The sequence below is a fragment of the Populus trichocarpa genome, chromosome 15 (genome assembly GCF_000002775.5).
Source record: "Populus trichocarpa isolate Nisqually-1 chromosome 15, P.trichocarpa_v4.1, whole genome shotgun sequence".
Taxonomy (NCBI): domain Eukaryota; kingdom Viridiplantae; phylum Streptophyta; class Magnoliopsida; order Malpighiales; family Salicaceae; genus Populus; species Populus trichocarpa.
In genome coordinates, this window is record NC_037299.2 from 14158860 (window position 1) to 14171287 (window position 12428).

Sequence of the window (12428 nt, forward strand, 5' to 3'; positions counted from 1 at the left end):
TACCTAATAGAAGTTAATCAAATTAAATATGTGATCCAGATCATAAATTTAATTGAATTTAATATTTTTTTATAATTTCCAATAATATTTTGATAAAAAAAACATAAAAATCTTGTAAAATATATTTATAGTCTCTGACAATCCAAAAATTGACTCTAAAATCTATAATCAATCTGAAATCAAAATTATTTTCAGGTTCAGATCTGTTATTTCAAGTAAGTTTAAGACCAAAAAAATATTCAATAAAAAAGAACCCAACACGAATCATATTAATTAAACTCTCCCTGTATATATATATTACAGTTTTAAATTGCACTTTTTAAATTTTGTTTTGATGTTTATGAATTTTTACTGTGATAACCCTTGATTTTATTAAAAAACCTAATAATAAATTAAAAATTAATTATTAATGCAATTGTATTTGGCAAAATAATAATAAAAAAATAAAATGATATTATTTTAATAAAAATATATTTTAAAAAAAAAACAATAAGTTGAGAGCTGGATTAACATATCAACTCAATTTTTGGTCAGATATGTGTTTTACAACTATGCTTTGGATCAGCCAGGTCCAACCTCCCATCGTTTGTTTTACAACTATTCATCCCTGCCTCCAACGACTCGTCCAACCATCCCTCGTAAACCCAATCACAACATCATTTGACACGTCGTCTATCTTCGGCTTCTTACAACGTTAGCACCTCGTTGGAACATTTTTGGAAGCAGACATAAATAAAGCCAAACCATAAAACCCTCTCTCTGATCAAAACCCACATTTGGGTTGTCTTCAATGGCCACTAACACTCTCTCATTTCCCCCAATTTCAATTTCCACTTCTCAATTTTGCAATGAAAAACCCAACAGCTCTTCACTATCATCACTCTCTTCAAGCTCCTTTTGTGGCAACAACCTATTGATTTCATACTCAAAGTTGAGAAATTTAGCTCTTAAGTGCAATAACCCCTCAACAATTTTCACAGTTTTATCTACTCTACCCACCAAGTAAGCTTTTTGTTCTTCTGGGTCCTTTTATTCTTTGATTTTGAAAAACGGGTCTTGATTAGTTTTTGCTGGTTCTTGCAGGAAATATACATCTCAGAAGATGCAAAAGTTAGTCACTTTTCCTTAATTTTGATAAGAAACAGTGAGATATATAGATTCTTGATTTCTTTTTATATGAAACTTGAGTGGTGGTGGCTTTTGATTATGGGAATGCTTGTTTTTGTGAGTGATTTTAGATGGTCAGCAAGAGCAATAAGGTCATTTGGGTTAGGAGAATTGGAGGCGAGGAAGCTGAAGTATCCCAATACAGGAACTGAAGCACTTTTAATGGGGATTTTGATCGAGGGTCAGTGAATTTTTATGCAGTTTTAGAGTGTTGCTTCTGTTTTGTTTTGGTTGGTTTATTGAAGTTTTATTTTTGGTTGTAGGGACAAGTCCAGCAGCAAAGTTTTTGAGGGCTAATGGGATTACTTTTTTCAAAGTCAGAGAAGAAATTGTTGAATTACTCGGGAAATCTGAAATGTATTTTTTTAGCCCTGAGCATCCTCCCTTGACTGAACAGGCTCAAAGAGCACTTGATTGGGCTATTGAGGAGAAACTAAAGTCAGGTAATTTTTAACATCTATAACATCTGACACTTGGCATATCTTATTCTATTTTGTGTTTGTGTTTGCAAGTTAATTTGATTAATTCATTAGGTTTCTTGTATAAAATTTGTTTGTGTTTGATCTACCATTGTCTACGTAATGCGATTAGATTCAGAAACTGCAATTTGGTAATACTAGTTTAAATACGAGTGATGTACAAAGTTATTTTGAGCATTTAAGAATGAGAACGTTGGCCACTTTCTATCATGCTTCTTGACTTGATGTTTTATATGATACCTTTTGGAGCTTGATGATGTTCAATTATGTTAGTACTATTTTTTATCTATAACCTTATTCAGTATGGGAAGATTGCAAGTCTGTGAGCCCATCTCGGATGTAAATAAAAATAAGATTTAAGGATTGTGGGATAGACTTAGTAGGAGATGGAGGTTACCTGCTTGTGCATGCTTTATGTTAAGTTTCAATCTCTCAAGGGTACAATTGCATCACTCAAGTTTCTTCTTAATCCCACCAAGAGTTTTAACATTTCCTTTTGCTTACTGACTGGCATGACATTCTCCTGATTATTTACTGCAGGAGCTTTTATTTTGTGTTCTGTTCTTATCTAATTTTAAGCTCTTTGTTCTTGACTCGTTGTGACATTCTTTTTAATGTTGTTTTGGTGTTCATTATCTCATCCACCCCTTTCCCCTTTTCTGTTTTTTACAACCTCGAAGAGTCATCATGAGTTTTTGTGAGTTTACTGTCAGTGATTCAAATAGTATATGCATCATGTATTCTTCTGTTGTCACTTGTCAATTCGAGATGCAGTGTAGGAGTCCACTGGAAATATGGACTGTCAAGTAAGCAAAAGTGGAGCTTTCTCATGGAAAATTGAAATACAGAAGTATATAATGAATGCTGTTTTTCCCTTATATAGGATGTGCTCATCACCATTGTGTTTTATTAGGAGACAAAAGTCTGTGTTGTATGCTATACCTTTGAATGACAAATTGACAACATGTTTAATTTAAAAATTCAATCAGATAAACATTTGTTAGGGTAAATCAGATAGTATGTGGTCCTAAACTTTTTTCTCCTACAGATTGAACTTGAATCTAAACATGGCTAGCAACTGCAAATAGCAAAATTTATGGTTTGATTTGAAATCTCATAAACAATTATCTTGATTTTATCAATGCATGTGTGTTTAATTACCATTATCATCTTATTGTTTTGTGAACTGCAGGTGATAGTGGAGAAATTACCACGACTCATATACTTCTGGGGATTTGGTCAGAAAAAGAATCTGCAGGTCACAATATATTGGAAACTCTAGGTTTTAATGACGATAAAGCTAAAGAAGTCGCAAAATCTGTAAGTTTGAATGCTTTTCTAATTTCAAGCATACTTTTTTATTGTTTCTGCCTAACACAATTCTTCATCCATTCAGATGAGCGGCGATGTTGCCCTGAACTTTAAGTAGGGAGGTTAGAAAGCTGTCTGAAATGTGTCTTGCTTGTTGATTCCTGAACTTTGCTGCATAAATTTTCCGAAGATAGATACTTAGGTAGTTGGTTCTAGGTGGAGCAAGTTTTTGTCATCAAGGAACTTGTTCCATGTATGGGGTGTTTCAAATTCTTAAACCAAATGCTTTCATGACTCAGTGGGAGATGATGTAATTTGCATCTTTCTCAAAAGGGTTTTGCAGAATCCAAATTCATAGGTGGGCATGTTTCTGAGGTTATGGATTCGTTACTGATTCACTCCAATTCCTTGCTTTGACATGAAACAAAATTACGTCATTTTCTTTTATGGATTGTATCAATAGTTTTTATCTGGCAAAGCTGAGTTTCCTTCCACAAAAGAAAAAACAAAGAAAGAAAAAGAAACTCTTGAAAGTTGTGATTCGCCTTATAACATATTGAATTTAATTCATTTCAGCAATCGCATCTGATACATTTGTTCACTCTAGGCTTCACATGCTTTCTTGCATTTATGAGTTGGTTGATGTACTGAAAACTGAATGCTATTGTGGATTGTGATGAGCCTATGTAGTGATGAGTACGTGAACATGGAAAGCTACATTTTGTATGCGCGGTTCCTTTAAATAGGAGTGACCATAAGCAATTTACCCGAGTTCCAAACATGCCGATAATGTCAAAAAAGAGTGCGGCAATGATAGCATTCCAAGCACAGCATTGCTCTCTCCATTGGAGAAGTTACATTGATGGCTCAATTGGGTCATCACTCATCTGCAATACGCTACGCTAAACATGATTCATTGATTGATGTTTGCTTGCAACTAGTATTACTATTACTACTAATATTATTAGTCTTCCGATTCGCCATCACAAATGGTAAGCACTTGACTGAAGACATTGAGAGGTCTTGGGTTCAAATTCTAGTTTGAATAACATGTGTAAAATGATATTTGTAGACTATCAAGCATGAAACCTCCAGAAAAAAAAAAAAAAAAAAACGGCTTTTCATGGACTGAGGGGTTGGGGTGACGAGTCTTAGTCAGTTTTAGATAATGGAGAGCTAGTTGTGAGGATTCAAAAAAAACCCCACCAAATACTGATAACCATTAGTCTCCTGTGATGTGAGTCCTTTCCGTATGTAATCTCTTGCTTGATCATTGTTTGGGAAAGGATAACGAGGGGTGCTTATAAGCGTTCTCCTTGTCTAGGTAGCTTTTGCCGAAGCTCTTGCAATAAAATATACCAGTATTTGATTATTGGATTTAAATCTTCAGGTCAAAGTAAAAGGGTACAACTAAATTAGACGACTTTGAACCTAGAAAACACTAAAATATGTGGGGGTTTTTTTTTTTTAACTGTAGATGGCACTGTTCAGTTACTTACAAAACACTATCGACTTAGTGAATATTTTTTAATAATTTATTTTGGGCTATATAATCCTAATTAAAAGCTAATTGCTTTTTATTTCTTAGGTAGGAGTGAAATTGAAAAAAGAGGGACCGACAAAAAAAGGATGCAAAACATGGGTGGCGTGTCAAAGATTTCGTGAAAAGTACATTTAGATTTTTAAACTTAAAAAATAACATGATATATATAATTTAGATCCTTTAAATTTTAAAAAATCACATTTAGTACAAAAAATTATGTGTTATTTTTCAATCATAGGTTAGAGAGAGAGAGAGAGAGAGGTCATTAACTTTTGGTTATAAGAGAGAAAGTCATCGTCAAAGTCATTTTCAACCACTAAAATGAATATTTTTGGTTTTCATGTGATTTGATGATGGTATTTTAAAGCTTTAATATTGTCTAAAAAAATATATCTAAATTAAAGAATATAAATATAACTCGGTTTGATTTCGGGTTTTTTTATTATTTTGGGTTGATAAGTTGATTTATAGGTGTTTCAAGGGTATTTTAGATGTTTTTTTTTTGTTTTTATTGAAATGACTTAAAAATTGGGGTTTTAGAGCGAAAGAGGCATTGTCCTATTTTTTCAGCCACCTTAATGGTGGCTGGAATTTTGGTTTGCAGACGACACATCATGTGCGAATTTTTTCTCTCAAAAAATAGGGCAGATAAAAGAAAATAAACAAAGCCCTGGCGCGCAGGCATGAGCTTGAAAGCCTACCCACGCGTCTGGGCTTTTCCTTGCAATGGTCTGCACACTTAGGCTATATATATATATATATGTTAAGCATAAATTTAAGAAAAAAGAATTATTTAACTTAACCTCATCGAGTTCATAATCCGGATTACAGATTTGACAAGCTAAGCCATAACACCTGAGTTATTTTTTTTCTTCTATTTTTTTAATTGATATATTTTTAAATTTATGTTTAATTTAATATCACTCATTTGTGATATTTTTTTTCTTATTTAATTTTTTTTGGATAATTTATTTTTAAATTATTTTGCATGTTTAATTTTTGAAAATATTTCTTTATTCATTTATAATTTTTTTTAATCTTTTGTATAGATGAATTTTATTTTTAAAAATAAACAATGTTTATTTTAAATAATATTTATAATATGTAGTATGTACAACTTTGCATGATCTTTTTTTCCTTTTATTGTGTTCAATTAACTTAATGTGTATGTCTTTTCTATTATCGTTTAATTATTTTTTATTTTTTTATTTTATTTTTAGTTATCGTTAATTACTCCTTTTTTCTTCATATGTTAACATTTATGGTTCTCAATTAATTTAATTATATACACTGCATAAAGTTTTTGATTTGCATTTATAATTTTTTTAACTACAAAAGTATGCTAAAAAAGCATATATATATATATATTCTTAAAAAATATTAGAGCACAAAGAAGGTGTACATATATAGGCACACATGATGTCGAGACTTCTGTCCAGCGAGTATTTATTTGCTTTTGACCCGACGAGACTTGTTTGGTGGAGAGAAGTGGGTCGGTTGTAACTCAAGCCATTGAAAAGATGGGCTACCATATATGTTCCCTTCGTGTAAACGATTCAACTAAAAAATAATTTAATCTTTGTGGTTCAATAACCTATTTATAAGATTTGGTGCTGGTTTGAAATTTGATCCACGACTAGTCAAGAAAAAACTTTTTATTTGTTTTAAAAATAATTTTATATATTTTTAAAATATAAATAACATGGAGATACTGTTTTTGTCTTCTATATTATTTTTATATTACGAAATAGAAACCAAAAACAAACAACTAAATAGTCTCTTTTATTTTAGCTAGTTTAAGGCCCTTTGAGGTGTACCTCGTAATTAATCATAAACTATTTAATAATATGATATAATATGTTTTTTAAAAGTATTTTTTAATTAAAAATACATTAAAATAATATATATTTTTTTTTATTTTTAATATTGATACTTTAGAACCATCAAAAACACTTATAAATATTATCAGTTTAATATTTTTTTAGATAAAAAATTATTTTAAAAAATAGTTGGATAAAAAAAAAAAAAAACACTCCCTGCCTTTAAATCAATGGGTCCATTTTCTAGCTGAAGTTGGTGAATAGTAAATTTAGCATAGAAAAGGGACATTCCCCACCTTTTATTATGTCAAATCAACTATGGTGTATGCCTTTACTCACCTCCACAATTCAAAATCTACCCCACATTTCAGTCTCATGATTTCTCCCCCACAAGAAAAAATTAACCCCCTTTTACTTTCTCTTGGGATTTGGGAAATTTGGAGTTTACCCCCTTCTTTTTATTTACTTTACCCCTTGTAATTTCTCTCGGAAAAACAAAAGGGCCAAAGAAATTGAGAATTCTGTAGTGGGCCTGGCCCAAATGCACGTGGATATGATAAAAATATTTGGTCTACCATGTACGTACAATGATGATTACACACGTGAGGATAGTTCATCAATAGTGCGAAGGGTTATTTGGAGAGCAGCATCATCATCATGATCTACATATGTAAGATGTTTTCTATAGTATTTTAGGGTTTTTATTTTTGGGACCGTTTTCTTCGAGGAATGTCTATCAAAAGTGGAACATCACCCCTCCATTTGTGATGAATGAGAGACCATACCATGTCTCCCTCTCATGCTCAACACACCCATTTATTTCATTTCTTTAATTAGCTCATCATATTACAAGAAACATATTTTAAAAAATCACTATTTCAAGGGAGGTCTGGATTTCTAAAAGCACTTGTAGCTAGTGGGATCTTAGTAATGCCACTTACTTGGAGGTCCCCATCACGCTAGCTGCTACTTCTCTTGAACCAAAAAGAAGAGAGCCTCTCGTTTTTTTTCCTTCTACTGCCTTTGATCGAAAGTCTTTCATATGGGACCAACTACAGAGGCCATGGTGGGCATGCAAGCATGGTGAAATGAGTCAAGTCGGTTTGGATCAGGCTCTATGCTGTCTTGAAGAGTTCCAGTTTTAAGCCGTGACTCCATCGGATTCTCCATTTTTGCAAGTGTGGTAGGTCTAGTCCCACACACACCCAAAGTTATATAGCTAGCTAAAGCTCTGTTGGGCAACGCAGTAATGCATTGCAGGTTGCATGCATCACGATAAAAACATTGTTCTTAGTTTTTTCGCTGGTGAAACACAAGGACGACTTCCCGGCCCCCATTGCACCGTCTTGCTAAATAGACACTAGCTAGCTAGCTTAATTCCATGCCCTTTTCTTCTCAGATTTTATTTCTTTTGCTTGATAGAAGGGGCATGGTCAATGTTTACAGGCGAAAGCAGCCACATGCAAACGGATGTTTTTCCTTCCATGCCTTTCGAAATCAAGCAAAGCGACAATGCATACGAGTTAAAAGAAAAGGGTGTCGTCGTCGGTTGCACATTATTACTTATGTGATATGGTTGATGGTTTTTACATTAATAATTAATGGAATTATGTATCGAGATCTTAGGTTAAAAATCATGTATGGTCCCTCTATTTTGTGAATTTGATCAAACCAAATCCTTTACTTTAAAGTTTGAAAAACAATCCCTATACTCCTAATCAAATGTGATTTGATTCATTTTTTTCCAAATTGTTACTAACTAACTAAAGAGAAATATAATGCAAAATGAAGAATGTTTCATCTATATAATGTTTCTCCTTTTTCCTCCTATAATTAGTACACAAAATCCCTCAATTTTATTTTATTTATCAAATAATTAATTATGTTTTAAAGGTGTTGCAGATTCAATTTTAATTTTTCATAATTATTACAAATTGGTTTTAAACAATATTCAATATATGAATGTGGTTTCCCGAAGCAAAACCGAAAGTGTTCTTGCCGTCTCGTTTCCTTGTTAACCTCGTGGAGAAGAACCTCTTTTTTTTCCTTTTCTTTTTCAAATAAATACACACACATTTATTTATTTGTTTGTTTATGAAGAATGAAGTCAAAGATATAATTTAGCCGTCCATAGAAAGATAAAAAGGTGATATCCAAAAGTCAAATATCTTCAATAGCATGCACCACCGAAACTCTTTCGTGCAAGAAAAGGTTGCAACCCTTAGTATCTCTTTGGATACAAGGAGGTTTAATTAGAGCTAATTATGTTTCCTAAATCTCAATTGATCATGACCTCGTTTTGTTCAAGATAGAACTCATCAAGAGTTTCAATCCTCTAAACTTTGAACACTTTGTTATCAATCTAATCTAAGGTTTGAATTGAAAGGAAGTTGGATAAAAAATCTTCCTGAGAACATTGCAAAATCTAAAAACAAATTACTTATCTACTTAAAACTCTATAGATGAAGAACTAATATAGCGTGATTCGATTAAAAATCCAAATTGATTTATAATCTGGTTAGCCCAGATAAAAAGTTGATTTTTTTTTTAAATAATATTTTTTTTTTATAAAATAAAAAAAAATAGAGCTGATCTGGGTGAATTTAATCAACCCAATTAATTATCTGAAAACCGAGTTAATCTCTTGCATGAATGGTAGGATGGTGAACAATTCATAAAGAGCATTGGGATTTGACTCCAAAACTATGGCTCAAAATGATATTAGGACACTGTCCATAATTAATTAACGTCAGCTCATGCTCTCAACCATATATATTTCATCATGATCATGACTCGTCCAAGAACTTTCTTCATCACAGCATCGGTATCAATGGTCCAAGTCTAACATTACAAGATGAAAGTGGAATTAAGACTGTGTTATGATCAGCTAGTGGCCATCATCACTTAACATTTTACGTGGATGATTGCATCACAAACCATTATATGGATTCTTGCATCACTCTCCTTGTTTGGTTTCTGGCCATCAAAACCTCACTCATCATTTCTTCTTTAGGCGATTGCTGGGCAGCGTGGCAGCAACAGAGGGAGCCAGCGTGCACTCATGTTAGCCATGTGTGGAGTCAGCTTGATCCGCATGGACTAGGTCACTCGATTGCCATTTTTTTTTAAAAGCAATTATTAACGATTTGTTTATTCCATAGTTTAATCCATGCATCCAATTGCATGCATTTTAAAGAGTCTTCTTATTGCAACAATTCATCATAGCTTGTGATCAGTGTTTTAGCTTCAAAATTTGAAGTCAAATATATATATAATTAATTAATTAATTGACTTCTTTTTGATAATTTAGGAGATAGAAACAAATATTAATTTGAACTTTATGATTGCAAGTGTTCATGCGATGGTCATTATAGAACCATGTCGTTCGTTTACCGAGTCCAAGCAATAACTATATATGGGGAAATATTTTTTTCACGATTTTTTGAAGAGATGGTTCCAGTTTTTCAGGGATGGTTTCATCAATTGCATTTGTCATCAAAAATGGTTTTGTCGGCTTTTCACCCATGTTTTATTTTATTGGAATACACTTTATGACATGAATCATTTAGCCTTTAATTAACATCCACATAAGATATTATTCGTTAAAAGATTGCTCCCTCTCTTTATTTTTCTCATATTTATTGTGCAAAACGAGGCAACTTTACTCGTGGATTGTACTATTATTCGAGTGAACTAGAAGTTTTTTTTAAAAAAATATATTTTTTAAAATACATAAAATTAATGTCTTTTAATTAAGTAATTATTAATGATTTTAATGTGCTGATATAAAAAAAAATAATTTTTTTTAATATATTTTCAAATAAAAAATATTTTTTAAAAGCACACTACACCATAATGCTAAATGCATGCCTAAATTACAATAAAGAGCCGTTTTTCTACCGATATTTTAATTCGTATTTAAATTTTTGTTATCTCTACATAAAAAAAAAATAAAGAATTTTACAAGTTGAGAAGCCAATTTGAAACATCAATAAGATATATTGAATAATAATAATGATAATAATTGGCCATAAGATAGTCAAAATTATGGGAAGGCCAGAATCTTATTTTCTTTTATTAAATAAAATTGAAGTTTAAGCATAGATTAAAAAATATTCTAAACTTTTAAAAGGCACACGAACACAATTAATCCTACAACTTTCTATCTATGGTACCATCTTGTCCTGTTTAGTCGGTTCTTAGTATTCTCAATCAAATCCATTCAACAGCCACAATTTGAGGGATTATTGCTCTAATGGTAATGGTTAAAGGATAATAATTTCAAGCATTAAGTTAAGTCCTTGTGTGGGAAATTAATAAAATTGCCTTAAATCCTTTACTCTCTTTAAAAATATCTCTTTGACCAAATCTAAGAAATACAATTAATTTCAATATATTAATTAAACTGATATATGATGTTTAAGTTGTAACTATCCATCCTTACAACATTAAAAAAAACAAAAAACAAAAAAAAGAGAAAAAAATCATATCTGATCTTAGAAAAAAATCTCATCCAGCTGAATTAGTACCTTATATATCTAATCCAATACACCCGTAAATTAATATACCTTCAATTGTCTATTTGTATATATGGCAAAGAATACTTCAGCCAAATTAGAAAGTCAAAAAACTAGTTAATTTTACGAGTAAATAAATACCATTAATTGTCTATATCTACATGGTAAAGAATCCAGCCATCGGAATCTTCATAGGGTTTGCAAATCAAGTAGTGGTACATTGTACGAAGAGAAAAAGACATGGCAAGCCGCCTTCTTTATTCTTTTATCAAAATCTCAATCTAGCACACCTTTCTTTATTCATGACTGATCATCCTACCTTTTGACTCGAAATGGATCTATGAGAACAAAATCCCATTCAGAAAAACGAAAGAACTCCTCAAGTAATCAACTAAATCGTTGGATCTCTATGCTTTGACATTCATTGTGTGACAAATTCCCGCATTAGAGAATGTGCACACCCAGTAGAACACCAGAGGCTTCTTTTGCCACAAATCCTTGAAGAGCTCTCCAGCATTGGAACAAGCATTACTCGATCTTCTTCAAACATATTCAGCTACGGCAAGTCGATCCCGGTGTCCTCGAGCATATCAAAATCTCTATGCACTTAATTAGAGGAAGCTGATATGTAAGTGCTACGTGCACAAGCATTTTGAAATCATTGTAAAATTATCTGGGTAAATTCATATGCTTATCTTATTTTTTTATTTCTCATAATTTGAGGGGAGAGGAGTTGATTTGCTCAGTGGTCGAAGTTTGACTCGTTGATCAAACATTAGAATAAATAAAAACTGACAAAAGAGCTAGCTAAACTAGGCCAAAAAATGAGAGTTTAAGAATATAATTGACCATATATACTTATAATACAAATCTCATCTGTGTTTATATAGAACGAAATGCTTAGCAGAGGACATGCTGGAGAGTATCAGTCAAGGTTTGTGACTGCAGAAAGGATAAGAATAAACAAAACGAGTGAAATTAAGAAGAGGTGGAGAGAAAGAGAGTGATAGTTACCACACTCAATTAGTTTAGAAGCACGTTTATCCAGACATGGCTGCTTGTTCATGCCCCGACAAGCAAACAAGCTTATCGTTCATTGCCCTTCCATTGCTAGGCAAAAGCTAGAAAGGCAAAGGTAATTAAAAAGACTACTTTTGAATACCAAGTGAAGCGAAACTCTCACTCCAATTAATTTTAGAAATGTCAAAAGCGCCACTCTCTCCTTCTCCCTTTGAGCATTTCTTTTTGTTACCCAAAAACAGCACTCACCATGTGATGTGAATGTGTATTTGGGTTTTTCTAATTATTAAATTCTTACTTGCACAACTCACACGTTGTATTTGATTATTGTTGTATAATTGAGATTGTTTTGGTGTGAATTTTCATATTTTATAATAAAAAATAAATAAAAATATGTTATGTTCTTCCCCATTGTCTCTATTTTTTCTTTTAATTTCTGATACATTTTTTTAACCAATAAACTAGTAGACACTAGCATATATATATATATATATATATATATATATATATATATATATATATATATAGAGTAACTTGATAATATCATTGTATCTTGAATAATCTCTACCTC

General features: G+C 31.8%; 1 protein-coding gene across 1 annotated transcript; it reads left to right on the forward strand.

Annotated features, from left to right (window-relative positions):
* The first annotated feature begins 711 nt into the window (after positions 1-711).
* LOC7476767 (ATP-dependent Clp protease ATP-binding subunit CLPT1, chloroplastic) lies at positions 712-3558 on the forward strand. Its single transcript, XM_006374592.3, has 6 exons — positions 712-1002; positions 1084-1110; positions 1239-1348; positions 1431-1610; positions 2839-2966; positions 3043-3558. The coding sequence occupies exons 1-6, from the start codon at positions 791-793 to the stop codon at positions 3073-3075; spliced, it is 690 nt and encodes a 229-aa protein (XP_006374654.1). The 5' UTR covers positions 712-790; the 3' UTR covers positions 3076-3558.
* The last annotated feature ends 8870 nt before the right edge of the window (positions 3559-12428 follow it).